Source organism: Syngnathus typhle, linkage group LG4 (assembly GCF_033458585.1).
Source record: "Syngnathus typhle isolate RoL2023-S1 ecotype Sweden linkage group LG4, RoL_Styp_1.0, whole genome shotgun sequence".
In the NCBI taxonomy this organism is placed as follows: domain Eukaryota; kingdom Metazoa; phylum Chordata; class Actinopteri; order Syngnathiformes; family Syngnathidae; genus Syngnathus; species Syngnathus typhle.
In genome coordinates, this window is record NC_083741.1 from 19,755,062 (window position 1) to 19,774,077 (window position 19,016).

General features: G+C 46.2%; 1 protein-coding gene and 2 long non-coding RNA genes across 11 annotated transcripts in view; 1 reads left to right on the forward strand and 2 right to left on the reverse strand.

The window, feature by feature from the left end:
- The window catches only part of chd9 (chromodomain helicase DNA binding protein 9), a 43,350-nt gene that overhangs the window by 1,318 nt on the left and 23,016 nt on the right, over positions 1 to 19,016 (forward strand). For 5 of the 9 annotated variants that reach the window (XM_061275662.1, XM_061275663.1, XM_061275666.1 and 2 more), the window contains exons 2-3: positions 1,974 to 3,535; positions 14,731 to 15,152. In XM_061275662.1, coding sequence (XP_061131646.1) covers positions 2,075 to 3,535; positions 14,731 to 15,152 — 1,883 coding nt within the window. In that variant the 5' untranslated portion in view covers positions 1,974 to 2,074. Of the gene's footprint in view, positions 1 to 1,973; positions 3,536 to 7,029; positions 7,172 to 12,165; positions 12,308 to 12,391; positions 12,648 to 14,730; positions 15,153 to 19,016 lie in introns of those variants that run through there. The other 4 variants (XM_061275669.1, XM_061275670.1, XM_061275668.1 and 1 more) reach the window with 4 other exon arrangements.
- Positions 3,508 to 7,017, reverse strand: LOC133152247 (uncharacterized). The gene is made up of 4 exons (XR_009714098.1): positions 6,533 to 7,017; positions 4,708 to 6,003; positions 4,558 to 4,627; positions 3,508 to 4,467 (listed from the first exon to the last, which is right to left on the reverse strand). It is a non-coding gene; the product is annotated as an uncharacterized LOC133152247 (long non-coding RNA).
- On the reverse strand, positions 10,947 to 12,032 carry LOC133152246 (uncharacterized). Its single transcript, XR_009714097.1, has 2 exons — positions 11,707 to 12,032; positions 10,947 to 11,373 (listed from the first exon to the last, which is right to left on the reverse strand). It is a non-coding gene; the product is annotated as an uncharacterized LOC133152246 (long non-coding RNA).

A 19,016-nucleotide genomic window follows, 5' to 3' on the forward strand; every position in this document is an offset into this window, starting at 1 on the left:
ATGATGTCAACGAGGAAGTATCTAACGTGTATCTGAGTTATCTTTTTTACTCATAGTCAAGACCCTTTCTCAGGGAGATTCCGCAAAAGGTCCACGTTGTATTCTCTTTACACAGAACACAGCAGTGTCTTTTTACACAGAACCCAGTGAAGCAGGATGTTTGCACTTTCACGCAAGGACACAACATCCTTATATGAAGTGTAATTACATCAAGTCAGATACTTGGGAAATACTGAATAACATTGCGCAAAACTAGCACATCTGAGCCGTAATGGTAGCTCTACTGTATTACACCAACAGAACTTGATTGTCAAACTTCACAACTCTTTCCCGGCATTGTGGAATAGTTTCCCTCCTCTGGTACATCTCTGAAATAGCTTTGGTTGGGGCCATTTTACAGAACAGCAACATGAAGAGGAAGATAAAATTCTGGCTAATACAAGCAGTGTGTAACTTGTTAAGTGGACCTCTTGCATGCCACTCATTCTCAAAATCAACGCTACAAGGAAAGGCTTGAAAAATGAGGGCTCTGTCAAATTAGTAAACATAGTCATATTACAACAGTTTTTTTTGTCTTTTTTAGCTTAGCATTTATTTGTGGATGTAACTTTTATGCAATGCCATTATTGTTTTGAATGTTGTCAAACTTCGAGTCACAAAACATGGCAGCCATTTTTTTCTATTCTCTTACAGTTCTCTGTATCATGGAAAGGCAAATTACCACCACGTACAGGGTCTGATTAGACCATCAACTTATGAAAAATCATGTTCTGTGTTTTTTTTTTTTTTATAATAATAGCAGAACATGTTTTCTCATAATCAACCGCCATTGTGTAATATTAGCCTCAGAGAGATAGGAAGGAGGAATCTTCTATTATCTGCCATGATTGTTTAGCCTTGACGCAAGTTGGCGGAGGTCCGGGGGCTTCGATTTGTTTCTGCGGCTTGTGGTTGTGAGGTCGAAGGTGAGTTGGGTGACCGGTGCATGACATGCACTTAAGGCTGGATGGATAGATGCATGATTATCCATGGTGTACCTTCTTGGTGTACTTTGTTGATACATATTGCAAACTGTGACTATTTATCATCCATTCGGATTCCCTTACAAAAAACATTTAAAAACATTTGAGTCTTGCAAATTTCCTGAAAGCATTTCCTCGAGATTGCCAAATGGCATGTCTGCACAAGGACGGAGCATTCGCTAGGCTCTGTCGTCTTCCGTTGGTCTGTGGTCGCCAGGCACACGCCCTCAAAGGACTTCGTCTGCCTCTGTTCCTGGGCTGTTGAAATTCTATCAGCTGTCAACGCCTCCCTGCGCGTCCTACCCTGCAGCTCTGTTGGCTGTCGACTTTAGAAAAGGTTGTCGTGGAGCTGGTGTGGGGGGGAGAAGGGGGGTTGTGTTTGGGGGAGCTCGGGAGGAGGGAGGGGGCATTCAAGGGGTCGCACGAAGAGGCACCTGCTGCCGGTGGCTGGCAGTTGGCTGGCGCCAGCTGCTTTTGCTACACACATGAAAAGCCTGCTGATAGATAATTGACAGCGCAGAGTTCCTGACCTAGCTATTACGTGGTTTTAGAGCGCTTCTTTTCAACGCCGCGTGGAGGGCCATTATGGAAATCTACTAGTCAACCAGCATGTTTCACCCAAGGATTGAATGATAAAAATAGATGCAGTGAGGAGGGGATGTCATGGCTTAGTTCATTGTTTTTGTGTGTGTTTTGAATAGTGTCAACTTTAGACAAAATATGTATGTCTGAAAGACAAAATTTGTCTTTTGTCCAAAGTCACCTAGAAGTTATTTGCAATTAGTGATTTACCCGAGTTAAATTCTTGGGCGTATGCCTCTTCTTGCGCCGAATCAGATGGATTAGGCTTCAGTTACCCGCAAACCAGGAAATAGACTGGATGGATAGAAAAGCCTGAAGCAACCGTTTTGTGACATCTTCCGTGTTTATGTTTGTCCCCTGTTTTTACAGATTCATGATGTGATGCCATAGCTCTTCGAACACTGGTTCACCATAACCAACTCGGATCCCCTGAACTTCAGAAGGTTCCGTGACCCCATCAGAGCTCCACTATGGATTTTTTTGACGACCCCAATCTCTTTACTGGAGGTCTGGAAGGGGTGGACGTCGACGGCTTTCCGTCAGCTCCGTCATTTGTGGATGAGCTCAATCTCACCGCAGACTTTGAGCCTATCCAAGTGGAGCCTCTCGCTCCTGGGAAAAACCAAGACATGATGCTGCCGGTGTCTTCCACGTCCACCCACCAAGCCGTGCCTTCGTACAGTCAGCAGACGGGGCACTACATTGGAATTAAGGCACAGAATCCTGTTGGGCAGTCATTTTCCAATCTTGGTGGTACAGGCGGTGTGGCGGCAGAGCAACGGGGCCATTACCACAATGGCCCCGTCAGCCAAGTACCTCAATCCAATGGGTTGTTCTTCAACAGTAGCAGCCCGATGTGGGGGAATCAGGACCAGAACGGTAACATGTACCATCCTTTGTCCCAGCAGCAGCAGCAACAACTTTACAACCAGCAAATGCATGTCGGACAGCCACAAAGGCATCATCCGCATCAGCACAGGATGCGTCAACAGCAACAACGGCCGAGTCACCCGCAACAGCTGTTCAACCAGAGCCAGCATCAACACATGAACATGCAGGCCATGCCTTTGCAGCAACGCCACCATCACGGGTTCCCCTTTCACCAGGGGAGCCAGCCTCAGAGCCAGCAGCAGGTTCACCAGAGTCCACAGCAGCCTCAACACCAGCTAGCTGCGGTGGGAACAAGGTTTCATTCAGCAGTAGTGCCGAGTCCAAATGACCACATGCCGGGATCTTGCCTGCAGCAGCAACAGAAGCGCAGCTTCTCTTGCCGATTAGGAATGGCTGAAAACAACCCACCCATGGATTCGTCATCTTTGGTTCACTCACTGCCCACTTACTCTGTTAGTTCTGTCACCACTTACCGACCAGCTCAGTACCCTTCCTACCCCGGAGAGCCAGAAATGGGCTGTCTGAGTCGGCCGTCTATGTCGTCGGTGGGGGTGGCTCGGCCCGCCGCCACCGCTACTCCCCTGGCGGCAGCTCTGCCCGAGCTCCCGGGGGCAGCATGTCAGTTTCCATCCGCATCACTTATGGGTCAGCATCATGCTCAGACCTCAGTTAACCAGGCAGAGCAATGTCCTTTTCTAGCTTTACGCTGTCGCGGAGAAACGCAGGGAAACAACAAGTTGTCCGAGATGTTTGGCGAATCCATGAGCTGCTACCCGGGCGTGGCCCACCAGTTGCCCTCTGAGCAGCCTCAGGGCCACGCGAACGGATACCCATCCCTAGGGGACAATCTCTTGGCATCGGAGGCTCAGAATGGAGATTTGGCAGGGTTGGAGCCCCCTGACCTCTTGCCGGACTTTCTGCCCCAGCTGGAGGCTGCGCTCAGACAACCAGATCAATCCAACGGTTCCTGGGCTGATTCCAACCAGGCGTGGGGGCACGAGCATGGGACACAAACACCTGTTGGACAAAAGGAAGACAAGGTAATACAGTTTCTTTGCTACCTAAGCATACATTTGGAAACTTATTCAGGGTTGTTTTTTTATGCTTCGCGGGCAAATATCTCCATCCACAGTTGTTTCATGAAATAAAACACATACTTGCGCAACACACAATACAAGTAGAAACAACTGTATACAATATTACGATATGTTTGGAAGCGCGACATAAAAACATCCGTATGATACCAGTTCATTCCTACACGTTGAACATTACAAATGAAGATTGAAAGAATGTTTCTGTCCTTCCCCGGGTGTAATGGACGTCAATCTGACCAGTTGGGTAATGTTTAACAAATTTTGCCCAGATAAAACGCACTGATGCCAAGTGGGGAATTGTCTCGCTTTGGGCAGGAGGGTAAGAGAAAGCCCGCAGAAAAGCACGATTAAGACGAGCGTCCGTCCAGCCAGACTTGTCTATCTTCCCCGTACACCGACAGCAGGTCAGGCCTGATTAGGCTAAGAGTGGAGTGTCTTCAGGACTTAGCTGTAAGCATACTTAGGGCTATATCAAGATGTGGGTCAGGGCAAGCCAGGAGCGCACTCGAGTGGAGTGTGGGGGGAAGGTTGCACGCTGTTGCGGTAGCTGCCACAGTGGCCGCAAGTGCTGGCGCACGCATGAGCGAGGCGAGGCTGTCGGAGGAAGAAGAGGGGGGGAAAAAGAAAAAAAAAAGTGTCGCTGAAGGAGAGCACTCCGGGGAGGGGGAAGGGGGAGATGAGGAGAGCAGTGGAAAAAGACGGACAGCTTAGGAAAGAAAGGGAGAGAATCAGACAGCAAGGAAGAGCACGAGTGGGAGAAAATAAATGGCGGGTGGGTGTGGGGAGATGCCGGGGGATTGCCTGAGCTGGCTGTAACAGGCTTCAGGCAGATCCCGGATCTTGACTTGGCGAGTTATCGAGCAGCATCCCCGCAGACTCTGAGTGACACATGTCGAGAGGCATAATCAGACCAACTCTGAGCATGATCATGTGAATTCTGACACAGTGGTGCTATCTTTTTACTTTACCTCAGATAGAATCTTGCAACTGTAATGTCAGAGGTTGATTTCTGGTTGGAATCGATAGCCGTGTAAATATCTTTCAACCCAGAAAAACAGGTGAGTCGTGATTGGCCGTATGTCACATAGCGCCAGGTGCCGACACCGAGCAAAACTTACAAGCGCCCTTTATGATGTAATTAGGGTGGCAGGCATATGTTGCGCTTGTCATCATGGAAATAACTTTGATGGCGGTCAAAATGTACAGGGACCTGGATAATGTTATCTTCGTCAGGTGCATCAACACGAATCTCACTGATTTCAGCTACGTTTATTTCACCTCGTCTCTTTTCTGATTCGGCTTCATACGGAGTAGAGCGAGGATCGTGTTACGACGATTATTCGTCACAATGCTCACGTTGCGTTTCAATCTGAAACGCAGACACGGTTTCACCGACTTCCCGTACCGTCGACCGAATAGCTTCGCTTTCATCACCGGCTTGACGCTCATCTTGAGAATTGTCACTTGATCGAACCCGGAAAAACAGGTGAGTGGTGATTGGTCGTCACCTTAACCCGAAGGTGCTGTGATTTCTTTTTCACTGCACGTTCCTCTTTAAAATGGCGGATCGGAAGACGAGATGGCAAAATTACGTGTTTTCCGATTTGTTGACTTGAAGGTCGTGTAGTTGGCTAGTCTTTTGAATTTATACAAATCACTGGATTATTGCTGTCACTTGAAAGTGGCTCTGGATCTCCTCCCAACCTTTCCTGTAATGTCAGACAGTCGATGCGGGGGGTGGGATAGGAGTACGGAATAGCTTCCTCACAGGCAGGTTCTAGTCATAAATGGGCAGGTAAAAAATTGACTTCATTGTTTAATTTCACACTTGACGGGTGGAGAGGCACTCCAGAGACCGAAGAACTAAAGCTGTTAAAAGTCACTTTTTAGCCGCTATGTCTCCTCTAAGGTCAGGTTTGCATTGACTCTGCTAAAATTATGTGGCCATAGACCAGACATGAATGCACGCTCTGAAAGGTCTGTGTAATGGTCTCAGGTCAACGAAAGGCTCCGCATTTGCTTCCATTTTGTGCCAGAACGCATCTAGGAGTCAATGGCAATCTGTGGTCTTTGCCGCGTGTCCAAGTGCGACCTCTTTTCAAGCACAACTGGCCGACGCCGGGGTCTTTGTCCTTTATCGAGACCCTTTTGACTGGACCCTTTGTCCGGCCCCCGTGTCGACGCTCGGCGGCTGACTGTGCTAAACGTGTGCAGTGATTTGTGAAGAGCCTGCTGATGGTGGCGTGTTTGCTGAGCAGGCGAGGCATCGAGGGGTGTTGGGCAGGGGAGTAGCGGCCCATTCTCCACTCCCCCGCAGTGAATCTGCCTAATTAGGATTGATCACCAAGTGCTGCAACAGTCAGCTCGCAGGTGTGACGAGCCTTTCGGGTTCAAGACGGTCATCGTCCTGGGGGCTGATGTTAAAAACAAGTGATGAACAAATGGGAAGGTGTTAACGTTTCTTTCAATTTGCTTATGACCTTTGAGATGAGATCAATTTCATTTCTTTGCAAATTCAGAAATCCTTTTTATTAAACCTAAAGGCACCAATATTTGCCGTAAAATTTCATATAAAAGTCTAATTAAACACCAATGACAAATGATCAGTGGTCATAAACCTCAGACATCGTATTAACTGTTGCTCACAAGTCTAGCGTGTCATCACAAGTGACAAGCCGATGGAACGTAGCCACTCTTTGTTATTGATGACATAGCTGTCATTGCCCATTGATGTCATGATTTTTAGGCAGTCACTGGAGATCCCCAGTATGACAAGACCATTCCGTAAGACTCTTACGGTATGAGTCACGTAAATCCTTGCCGGTTCTTCAGCTTGGTCTTCGCCACGGTATTGTCGTGTTTGAATTTACATGCGACAAATGATCAACATTAGCACACAAGCTTGGCTGTGAACAGGAAATTGCACACAAGAGAGAAACTGACCTAAGTCTCAATCTTATTCCACTGTTATCAATCAGGATCAAACTGTGCTGGTGCCTGGTTAACTGGATGCCGCCACTTGTCCTCCCCCACCTCGCCGTGCCTGTGGGTGACTGAGGCCAAGCTCGTGTGCTCCAGTCTGCGTCACGCTCGCTTCGCCGCCTGCTGACCTCACGAGGTTTATATAACTGGCAGGCAACGAACGATCGGCGCGGACGAGCTCGGGTGGTGGCGGAGGGGGGGTGCACGATTGGCCCTGAAAGGCGACACCCAGCGCCGGCCTAATGCGACACGACGTGCAGATTTTACACGCAGCTGCCGCGCGGCCCTGTGGAAACCTGCTGCTTCTGTGAACCCCCGCCTCTCTTCCGCGCTTGCTAAATCTTCCCCTCCCTCGCCGTGTCAAGTTGTCTGTCTGTTTGCACTCGGCCCATCGGCTCCTCTGCTAGGAGGCCCGACAGATAAGAAAGGGCGGGCGGCTGGGGGGGAGGGGGATAAGCGAGGGTCAGCGGTAAACAGGATGTTAGGCGGTTGAAGCGGAAGAGGCGGGTCTATCAAGGGGAAAAAATGGGAGGGAGTAGTGAGGCTGAATTTGACAAGAGTGTGCCGAGCATGTGGGAAGCCTCAGCTACTGTACCGTAGGTCTGAATTGCAACTTTTCACCTTTTGTCTTGTCCGTCCTTTTGCCGTCGCGTGCATTCCGCGAGACGTAAAGGCCAGCGAACGTTTATTTTGGGCTGAAGTCGAGGCAGCCACAAATATGGAGTGCCGCCGGCGCGTGTGGTTGGAATGCAAGCATTGTGACGCCAGGCAACTGAACTTTGTTTGACCTGCCATTTGGCAAAGAGAAAATACTTTCTCGCTCTGGGCATCCAAACATGAGGAAAAACCCTTGGACACAATGCAAAGTGTTATCTCAGGAAAAAGTGGCTACCGGCAGTGAATGGCTGCACCGTGCCCTTGTGTTTACAACAGAAACCTTTTTCCAATCAGGCACTATGTCACACATGGTCCACGGATCACGTGTTCCACAGTCTAGACTTACGGTGCACAAGTTCTTTTGTTTTTGAAGGAATGCAGACGTCAAATAAAATTGTACCTAAGATGTGTTTAACATTGGAATTATATTTTCAAGAAATATTTCTATGCAAAACACTTTCAGGGTATAAATATAAACCAAACGACTATCAGGACCTAATCTCTTCAAAAGCCATTTCATCACGAATGTTACGCTTCCCTGATTTGCTGGTTGTTACCTTTTTTGTTGAGCTGCTCGGGGCTGGGAAATTTTTCAAACAACTCGGATAAGTCGACTGGAGAAACAGGTTGACATGGAATCTTTGTTGTGAAGCTACATTAGTGTCACATGCGTGACTAACGTAGAATTTTCCACTCTGGCATTTCCTTTCTTTGAGTATACTCAACTGTGTTCTGTATTCAAACTCCCCATAAATGTTTGTGTTTTTAAGCACTGGTGACTTGATTGTTGTCAGTCTGGAAGTAGGGCCGGGTAAGACATATCTGGATTCCATTACGTGTCTTCTGTATCCCGCCACCAGCTTGTCGTTGTATTATTGTTAACGGCAAAGTGACTTTGACGCAAATAATTGGAAAATGTGACTATTCAGATAATGGATAACTTTTTTGTCTTTGCTTCAATTACTTGTTTGGCTTACATCCATCCACCTCTAAATGTGAAATATTAAATGTTACTCTGATACATTAACCAAGAGATCCATTGTGAGAGGCAGCTGACCAGCTAAATAGTTCTCTAATTTCTGTGTTGACCGCTGAGGAATTTAAAACCGCTGAAACGTTGTATTGTATTTATCACAACTGACTGCCAGCATGTAAACACTGGCTATACCGATCAATATTCTATTTGATCAGATCTTGGAATATTGTCTTTTGACCGTAAGGACCCATCACAACTCGGATCCAGTTTTGTGATGACAACCAAAGGCAGAAAATTGCCACGTTGGCAAGTTTCTTTGAAAGTTTGCAGGGTGTGCCATGTGCCAGGGAATAAACGTTACCCGCTCTACTGGACGCAAGTTTGAATATTGGCAGAACTATAGATACAAGTACGGAAGTATGTCCAAATCCGTCATTTGGCTTTAATATCTTTGACAGAATTGTCAAAATATGAAATTCCAGATAAATTGTTCTGGATGTGATTTTCTATACGTTGGCAGCGATGAGTCTTGGATTTGCGAGCCTCCCTCTAATTTAATGATTATGATTAGAAGCATTTAATTGCCTGAAAGTGCTTCTCCCGCTTTAGTTAGGAGGCTTTACTGACCGTGAAACAGGCCTTCATTTAGAGTGATAAAGTTTAATAAACGATCCAGAATGGGTCCCACTGTTCTGTATAATTTGAACAGTTTATGGTCATCGCCAGTCTTGGTAGCAAATCCCCGAAATGACAGACCTTTAATCTTGTTGACTGAAGACCTCCCCATAGCTGACACTTTACGACGCAGGGACAGTTGCCTTAATTAGAGCCTCTACTTGATATTTAAGTCAAGTCACGGCTGTTTGACAAAATAGTAAGTAGAACTGAATAGACGGTCCGATGTGGTCAACTTGACCATAACACTGAGCAGTTCCAACCTTTTCTATTGAAACTGACAATTTCCCAAAGATCAGAGCTCACATTCGTTCTAAAATAATTTATGTATAGGCTATAAAGTAGGTGTGAAAACCGGACAGGCCAAGCGGTATTGAAAATGGAAGAATGGGCGTATGTCAACTTCTTCATTTTCCAGGCGCTCAAAATGGCTGGTGGGTAGGAGGGCATTATGTAAATTTGCCGCACAGAGAGGTTTATTGTGGTTGGGCCGAGCGGCATCTGCACAAACTGGCACTGTACAATTCCAGCTTTGGCGGGCGGCCATGGGCCCGGTGTTCCAACTGAGCCCGTTTCATGTGATTTTGCGGAGAGCATGCGCTGCGAGCGTGCACTCTTGCTGCTTCACTCGTGCCGTGATTCCATCTGGGCGGTCACAGCGCAGTAGGCCAGATAGCGCAGGGGGTCCGGTGCAGTGATAATGCACTGATGAGCTTTTCAGCATCTTCTCCAGAGGGGGGCCGGGGTAAGCCTCAGCTGCTATATTGCACCTCGCGATTTAGGGTAAAGGATCGTTAATGTGTGCGTTTGTGTTTAATTAGCCGAGGAAGGCATGCTGGGCATCTTGTTGACTTGAATTTATATTCGGATTTTCAAGTGTCAACATCCCGAAAAACTGTCCTCTACAGCATGACGAGACCTGCTCGAAGTCAGTCGCCAAGGTTATTACTCGAAATAGACATACTTGTAATGATATAAAATCTAAGATGCTTGAGGCGGCAACAGTCGTGAAATTAGTAATTCTACACCAATCATTGAGTGGAAATTGAATGTGAGAACTCTTTCTAGAAGTTCACTCTAAAAACCTGAAGCAAATGTTATTTTGTCACAGCTGTAGACCACCACACAATCTAGAGTGGAGGAGCTATGATACGGTTTGATACCTACCTGGCTTTTTTGGAAATGGACCTTGAGCACAAATTGCCCAACCTTGCCGTAGTCACTCATTTTCAGCCCCTTTTCTTTTTTAAATGGAGAGTGAAGAAGGCGAGCGATGAAGTGTCAAGAGATTATCACCTGTAGCTGTGTAGCCACCCACTCGCCCGTTCTTCCTCTGAGAGCGTACAGTGCCCTCCCCTTCCTGTGCCGCTTCCCCTGTCCCTCCTCTCCCTTCATCTGCGTTTCAAGTTAGCCCCTCCCCCTTGAGTACAACGCACCCGGGCCTGTTTGCAAAGTAACCCTTGACTCGCCGCACAGCCTGGAGCCCATGTGGCTGCTGAAGCACCATTGTTGACATTTGCAACACATGTTGGCAATGGCGGCTGTCTTTTTTTGTATGTCCATCAATAAGCTTGTTTGCTGAATTTCTGTTTTTACTTTGAGCAGGGACCTACTTATTTTGCTAGCCATTTGCGCTATTTTCTGAAAAACCTGCCTATTTGCTGTTTCTGTGCTCTTTTTGAGATGTCCTAAGATGCCACAAGATGGCAGCAAAGTTATCTTAGAACTCAGATGTTGATGATCTTGTCCGGTACTTTGGACTTGGACTCTGATGCTTTCTGTCTCTTTCCCAGAACGAAAGTGTGCACTCGTTGCACTCCCAATGCGTGCAATTGGCATTGACCCTCGAACACCAGCCGGGTGTTATCAAATGATGCATTTGTGCCAGCCCAGTTTCAAAGTCTAAATTACAAAGCGCAGCCTGGCAGGTAAATCGGATGCCCGTTGCTGCGCTCGTTGTCTTTTTATCGTCTGGATTATTGTCTGTCCGTAGAATGCCGACTTCCTGTTTGAAAGTGTACACGTGTTTTGCAGTAACTGGCCCTTGGAGTGTAAAATAAGACAATGTTGAAGTGAGTCAACTTTTATTTATTTTTCCAACATTCATCAAATACCAACACATTATTCAAACTCGGCCGCTGCTCCGGGTAATATTTGAATGTGTTTGGTTCCTGTTTACCAATCCCCTTTACCTTTCATGTGACTTACATTCATGTGGAATCTTTAGTTCTTTGTGGAGATTTGAATCCTCACTATCTGTTGCTAACCTAGGCCAGGGCTCTCTCAACTAACTGTACCTGGCTCTGGGCCCGCCATGTGTCTTTCCTGGTGCCATGTGCCAGCTGTTGGACATGTCGTGCAAAGGCCAGCAGCGCCTTCAGACCGCCGGAATAGCTTGCGCCTCTCTTGGATTGGTAGCCGGAGAGTCCCAGGATTTTTTTTCGAGAATTACATTATCCAACATTAAATAAATCATCACATCGATGACTGTAACCTACAAAAAAAGGGACAAAAGGGTTATCCAGTACTCTGAGGGTTAATTTGTGAAAGTTAATATAATAACTGCTAGCACCATCTGCTGGCCTACTTCCTTTACAAAGAGAGAGCGCGAGAGAGAGAGAGCAAGAGAGAGAGGGGGGGGAGCAACCGAGAGAGAGAGAGAGAAAAAAACGAGACTGGGTTTTAACGACATCTCTAATATTCATGCTGATGCATTTTGCTGCTTTGTGCTTTCATTTTCCTGCCGGAGATCGCCGTGTTCACGCCGCATTTGACTGGGAAACGGACCAAAAAAGAACCCAAGCCTTTTTGAAAGGAGTTTACCTACCTTATCCCGGGACAACGAGGAAAAGAAGGGAAGGAGAAATCAATGACCCGGCGGTAGGGGAACTGAGAGAGCGAAGGGGCAGCCGGTGCTTCTTGGACTGCCACGCACCTCCTCTGCCTCTGCTCCCTCATCACCCCGTGAAGAAACAAACGTGGGTGAGGGAGGGAGTAAAGAGGGAGAGAGAGAGAGACAGAGAGTGGGGGTGAGAGAGCTCCCATGCACTCCTCTTGAGCCCTGCCCGCTGGGGGAGGAGGAGGAGGAGACAGCCACTCCGGCGTTCACGCAACGCCTGAGGAAGAAGACGAGTAGACCGCCGCTGCCGAAGGAGGAGGTGGTGGAGGAGGGGAGGCAAAGCAGTGGGGAGGGGGAAGGGGAAGGGGGGGGATACACACTCACCACTCCAGGAAGGAGGCTGTGGAAAAGTGTATTTATTCCGGAAAAGGAGCGTCGGCGAGAAAACCCGGCGAAAGGGCAACCAGGCTTTTGTTAGCCGGTCACACAGAGAAGGAGAGCGAGAGAGAGAGAGCGAGAGGGAGGGAGTTTGTAGGGGGGGGTAAAGAGGAAGAAAAAAATGTCTACAGTGAAGAGGCCAAGAGGAAGGGTAAGTGAGCTCTGGGAGGGAGGGGTTGGTGCGAGGGGAGGGGAGGAGCCGGCAGGAACTGAACAACCTACTCGACTCATGCTGCACTGCCGCCATCTTGAACTCATTGCTGCTTTTTTTCCCCCTCTTCCCCTTACTCACCCTCCCTTCCCTCTCCCTGCCATACTCACATGCTTTGCTTATATAGAGCCGACGATGATACATTTTTCTCTACCGCGCCCTGCCCCCTTCGCCGCTCTCCTAAACGCCTTTCTCGTTTAATTCATGTGTTTGTTTGGGCTCGTCACTCACTCGCTCTCAAATCAGAGCGCGACTCTCTACCTGTTTACGTTTCCATGAGGTAATATTCGTCCAAAGCGCAGTACCTGAAGCTCGTATTGTCAGTTGTTTATGGCCGTGTGTTACAAAGCAGCAACGTTCTGCCTTTACACACAATCTAGCTTGTTTTTATATCTCACTCCTCCCCTTGCTGCGTGTGCTCTCATGTTCCTCCACTCCTAGTCATTACTTTCAACCCTTCCCCCATTTATTCATTCAATGAGAACATTCCAGTGTGATCCGGTAAAATTTCGACCTAATGGTCTCGGCGGCGTGGCGCACGTGACTGCTCATAATGCGGCCTTTGTGTGCCCTTGTTTTTGTTGGCTTGCCTCCAATGCACGTCGGTACACATGTTGCTGGTAAACTTATAGCAGGGGGGTAGTTTTCACAACAACCTAGTTAAACAAGACGTTTCACGTACGGACCTGGGAAAAATGACGGGTTACGGGGGAGTGTTCCTACACCGGTGATATAAACCAAATTTGTCATAAGTTAGAATCGCAGTGTTTTGAAAGGAAAACAATTCTGGGCCTTAAATATAAAGTGCCTTCTTCTGCCGTGTTCTTTTGACGATCTGTTATCGTATGCATGTGTAAGGAAAAACCCGTCTTTACGATTCAGGTAATAAAATGATTGCAAAGTTAACATAACAGGTTTTTCCAAAATGCTGACATTTCTTGGAATCAACTTGAGTACTATCTGCTACTCAGACAACCCCTTCTCTGTTTGGTTGACAAGTTTCCGTTAAAAATACCCACCAAATTCTGAGTTTGGGTTCCCCGAGTCTCCAAAATGGCCATAACCTTTCAGATGACGTCTTTATCCCAATGGAACATTCTTCTTGAGAAAAGTAGTGTGGGGGTTGGACTAGATCATGCACCACCTTATTCATAACTTTTTTTGTTGTTGATTATTTGTTCTAGACTATTTTAGAGACCCTTGAATTGCCCATTCCATGTGTTTTGGAAAAAATACACAAAGGTGGTCAGTAGGGTAGTTTATATGCCTCATGACCACATCGTACAGATTCAAATCCCCTTCGGCATATCTCTAAATGGCGTCTGCATGTTCTTCTTGTGGTAATGTGGCTTCTTCCAACATTCCAAAAACACGCATGTGATGTTCATTTCATTCTGCCCATCACTGTGAATGTTAATGATTGTTGTGTCATTGCCCGCACATCTTGCCCAGATTTAGCAACGATAGGATGTGGTTCCTTGGTGGTTACTGCAATTAGGATATCCGGTAAAAAAAAAAAAAATTGGATGGACATCCCCTGAATTTGTTTTTAGTTTGCAATGTGAATGGGAATGATAACAAAGAACTCAGACTTGTCGGTTTTAGGTGTAGGTTGGCACTTGTCCATTTGTGGGTCTCTGAGAGTCAAAGCCCACGTCACGAGGCCTCACTGCAGTCACGCTATCATTTACATATGATCATGTATCAGCCCTGCCTGGATTATTTACGACCTCGAGGCTCGAAGCTACACCGAGACTGTGTTTACCTTTATTCCCGGTGTGACTTCATTTCAGCAGACTTTTCACATGGCACACATTTTCAAGGTTACTTTCTGCCTGCTCTAGATTCATTGAGAAAATGTTGGCTTTTTTTAAGCTGAAGGTCTTCTACGGACCATTTGAACAAATAATTTCTAAATCTTTTAGGTGTTTGTGTATTTGATTGAATGATGGACTACAATTGTTCAACTCAAGATAATGACTTTGATAACATCCCTTCTCGCAAATTACACTTTTTCTGTACTGCTAAAATGGCCAAAGTGGAATGATTACTTACAACTGTCAAATATTTGCTGGTACTTTGTATTCAAAAATCCGCTTTTGGTTAAAACCCTGGAAGCTAGGAGTTGGTCCGCATAACTGTTTGTTTGCAAAGTGACAACACCCATGTGAAGCGCTCTCAATAATTTACATCAATCCTATGGGGGGGAACCCGTTTAGGCAGGTCTCCCACCAGAAATGACACTTTCAACTATATTCTTGAATCCATTCAGATGTGCAAGTACCCAAAAATCTCCCAAATTGTTTTCTTCCAAAATCAAGTCAGCAGCTTTGGCTAATTTCTTCTTGTTTCTTTTGACATAGCCTCGAAAGAACACCAATGGTCCCGCGAGCCACGTCCGGGCACTCAGTCCTGTGATGAAGAGTAGCTCGTCGTCGTCCTCCTCTTCATCATCCTCGTCATCTTCATCGTCGTCCTCGTCCTCGTCGAGCTCTCCCTCGGAGAAGAGGACGCCGCGGCGGACGCACCTCCAGACGGAAATTCTGCCCTTGGACAAGCAGGAAAAGGCCAATCGGATCATATCGGAGGCCATAGCTAAAGCCCGCCAGCGCGGCGAGAAGAACATCCCGAGGATCATGAGCCCGGAGAGCTTCCCCAGCTCGTCGTCCCAGCACAAAAGCCACCAGGAGCATAAAGGAAACGGCAAAACGCGGTCCAAATTTAAAGCCTCCAGGAAGGCCTCCATCGTCCCTTCCTCCGCATCCAAACAGAAGCCCAAGATAGGGTACGTACTTCTCTTCTTTTACTCCTTTGACCATCATAATATCAACATAGAGTCACGTCACTAATCCCTGATGTGAAAATGATTTAATGCTCTGGTTTCTGAATGAAAATGTTGGGAATCTACGTGTGAAAATTGTACACAATGTACTCTGCATGTCAAAAGTGTCCCCCTGCCATCTGGGCGGTCGCATTCACACGTCAACTCTGCTCCGCTTCTTTTCCACTGGATTATCGTTGAGACAATATTAAATGCCTCTCTGCTTGATTCATAGTGTGGTGTGACAGTTTTAGCCTGTAATGAGTGTGAAAGGCACCGTATAGAACAGAACAAGCTTATATCTGGATTTTTACGAGACTGTATACGAAGCTACCCTATAATCATATCTGCTGCATATGGAGATTTACATTTGCCTCGGTGAGTTTACGGTTGCTCAAAGTTCAGACTTTTACAGCGTGCCGTGACAATAAACCAGGCACGAGCCGTCGGGAAAGAAAACAAAAGCTGCATTCACAAGTGACGCTGGTTTGTCGTGTATACAAGCGAGTGAAATTTGCCTTCCCCATCTCCCTGCTGTACTGTTTGAGTGGGGCTTAATAGTTCCAGGACGCACCCCGGCGCGTTTCCATTGGCAGCGCAGATGTGAAGTCTGAATTTGCTCATGAATGAATGAGTGAATGTGGTAGTGTTGTAGAATTTTCTCCTTGCGAGCGCATTTATGTCGCCCGTGTTCATTAGTCGAACCTGGAATGCATCGCGAGCGAGACTGTCCCTTTTATCTCGGCCACTCGCGTGCTAATTTGGCGGCACCGCTTAAGCCACCTTTTCCTCAAATCTTTCAACAAAAGCACCGTTTGATCATTTATCTTAAAAGGCGAAATATTGCTCGATGAGATAGCTTAAGCGCTTTCCCTCCACAAGCACCCCTGCGCCAGAGTCGACCAACGGACCGTTTAATCAAATGCATTCCCAATTGGTCTAATTTCTGTCTTTCAAAAGGTAGCACCGATAAGCGTCCTTGTTGCGGGGTAATGAGCTGCATAACCCATTTTCTAGTCAGCGTAACCATGCATGGCCTACATTAGGAAAGAGCACACAGCCTGCGAATGAAGCTTTCTGTTCCAGGGCCGCCTTGTGTGAGAGTCATTATGACATTATGGGATTGTACCCATTTTTTCCTCGTTGTTTTAAAACGTATAGAAAATGACACCCTTATGTTGTGGTGAATTAAGCCATAGTAATGCTCTCGTCTTAGCCTTCGCAACTTGTGAGTGCCTCTCGCTGTGAGCTGATGGCGAGATCAGATGTACGAACTACTGGTGGGTGGGTGTGAAATGTTGCATTGAAGGCGCATAGACTCAGCGTTGGCGATTCGTCACAGGCGCAAATGACTTAAATTGCTTATTGTGTCACCACTTGAAAACAGCACAATCCACAGCAAGCTACATTTTGTTGTTGTTTTAAATTATGGAGTTAATCCCGTTTGAGTGGTTCTGTTAGGTTCGGTTTACCACAGTTGAGAAACGCCGTTGTAAATATTCAACAGGACATACACGTGCTTTAAAAGATTATTGTGGTTTTAATTAAGTTGGAAAAGTATTGAATGGAAGGTCATTGCAGTCACGTTTGTAAAAAAAATATTTTTGGTCACAGGGAATTCATGTTGGGATAAGACAGTGCTTCTCAAATAGTGGGGCGCGCCCCCCTTGGGGGGCGCGGTGCTATACCTGGGGGGGGCGCGTGTGACCCTGGGGAACAGGCTTTTTTTTTGGCAGTACTAGAATAAAGTGTAATTGCGCATTTTCACAGCAGGGGGCAGTGGCGCTCTCATTGTTACTCCTGTGACGTTTGCGACAGTGCAACATTTTATGACTTACAAGACAAGTTAGGATAGTCACAGTGGGGAGGGGGGGGCGCGAATAGTTTTCTTCTTGCTAGGGGGGGGCGTAACAGAAAATAATTGAGAAGCACTGGGATAAGAGAAAGTGAAGCGGATCGTTTGTAGCGAGCGTAACATATCTAGCATGAGTGCCACGGGACAAGCACATTTTGAAATGTTCTCTGGAGAAGGTCAAGGTCTTGTTGTCGTTGCGTCACCGCTGACGTCCCGAAGCTATGATTGGAACAGCGGACAATCTCCAGCTAGCCGCTGCTGCCGCCGCTCAATGTGCTATCGCTAATGAAGACAGCCTGCAAGGATGATGACAAGTAGCCCTGGAGGAGAGTCCTGCTCATTGGTACACACCATCCAGGCTCTCCCCATCAAATATTAAAGCGTTTCACCAGAGGGTGTGCTCTAGCCGCTCCTCCACTCTTGATTTTCTGGAAGCTCCCATGCGCTCACTCTTTATAATATTCCAAAAATGAGAATAAAGTTTCATATTTACTTGTCGCCGCAATCTTAAGAGTCCATGTAGATGGCACGCTACCATGTGTTTTGTTTCCAAACATCAGTTTTGTTTCAACATTAGCAAGACATACTGATGTCGGCAGTTCTTGCAGCTCTTCGCAAAAGACGTTTGAGAAACTTAGCTGAAAATTTGTGACAGCTAGACAGACCACAACCAAGCACATTTTAGATTTGTGTGCCACCGACTAAAATAAGTGAAGAATAATCCCTCGCGACCCCCTTAATGATGTGAAAATTGCTTTCTACAAAGATTCATTATTCGGATTAAATTAATCGTCCAGCTCTAGTAGCAGGTTTCCCTGTTTTTTTTTTTTCGTTCCAAATGAGTTGCCTTTTACCAACAAGGTAATTCCATTGAGCTTTTCGTTTCCTTTCTTTACAAAATGTAAACAGAACTGATCTTAAAACCACAGGGCGTACGTACTCAAGTATGATTTTAAGTTAACATTCCATTAAAAAGAAGACGGCAAAAAACTCGCATATAATCTCTTATTGACGATATTAATTTATTTTTTGTCGACTGAAAGGAAGTAAATTCTCTTGGTTTCTAATGCTTGTGACTTCTTGTTTGAGTTCAGCAAAAAGCAATTCAGAGTAGCTCCTGTCTGTCAGTATTTCCCTCTGACATGCATCCATTAGTCAAGCAAAGCTTGCTGATTTTTTATTGGAGGCTTGAGCGATTTCAGATTTCCGCAGGCTGGAACTTGATTTTCCATGCGCGCTACCTGCTGTAAAATAACTGCGTATAATTATCAGATGAGAGCATTGCGCCCCCGCCCCCTCCCTTTTTTATTTGTTTTTCTTGATTATAAATATGCTTCTTCCATCATGCTCGGAGCTGTTGAATTGTTGTTTCCTGTGCGCCGGCCTGTTTCCTAAATATGCTGATGCTTCAAAGAGCTCGGAGTCGTAGGGGAAAAAAAATACAACACAAAATGGTGCATGTGAAACCATTCACATGAAAGAAAATGGAGGTTTTCCACCTCATACTATAGCACAGTATTGCTGCCATACAATTCTATCTTTGCTCTGGTAAATCAGATTTTTTTTTTTGTTAATGACGTTATTTCTGTATATGAATCTGCAAGGTGTGTGTTGTATTGTTGCAACATGCATGTTTCATGCAACAAAAATCCAAATTTGGTCACCTTTTACTTTCTGGCCCCCAAAAAATGTTGTGTTCCTGATGAATATAGAAAATAGCAACTTGGAGACTGGTCTTGGGTCACATGACATTGGAGAAACGTTTCTATTGGCCGGTTGTAAAAGCAAGATTGTTGCCACCACCTTGTGTGCGTCATGAAATTGGAGCTTGTCACATAAACATATTTCTGCACTTCTCTCCCTGCCAAATGAACAGCAGTTCTGCTTGAAATGTCATTTTTATTTTATTTCATGCTAAATATACACTCTAAAGGATCTCGTCACTTTGATGCAGCTAACATTTTATTTATTTA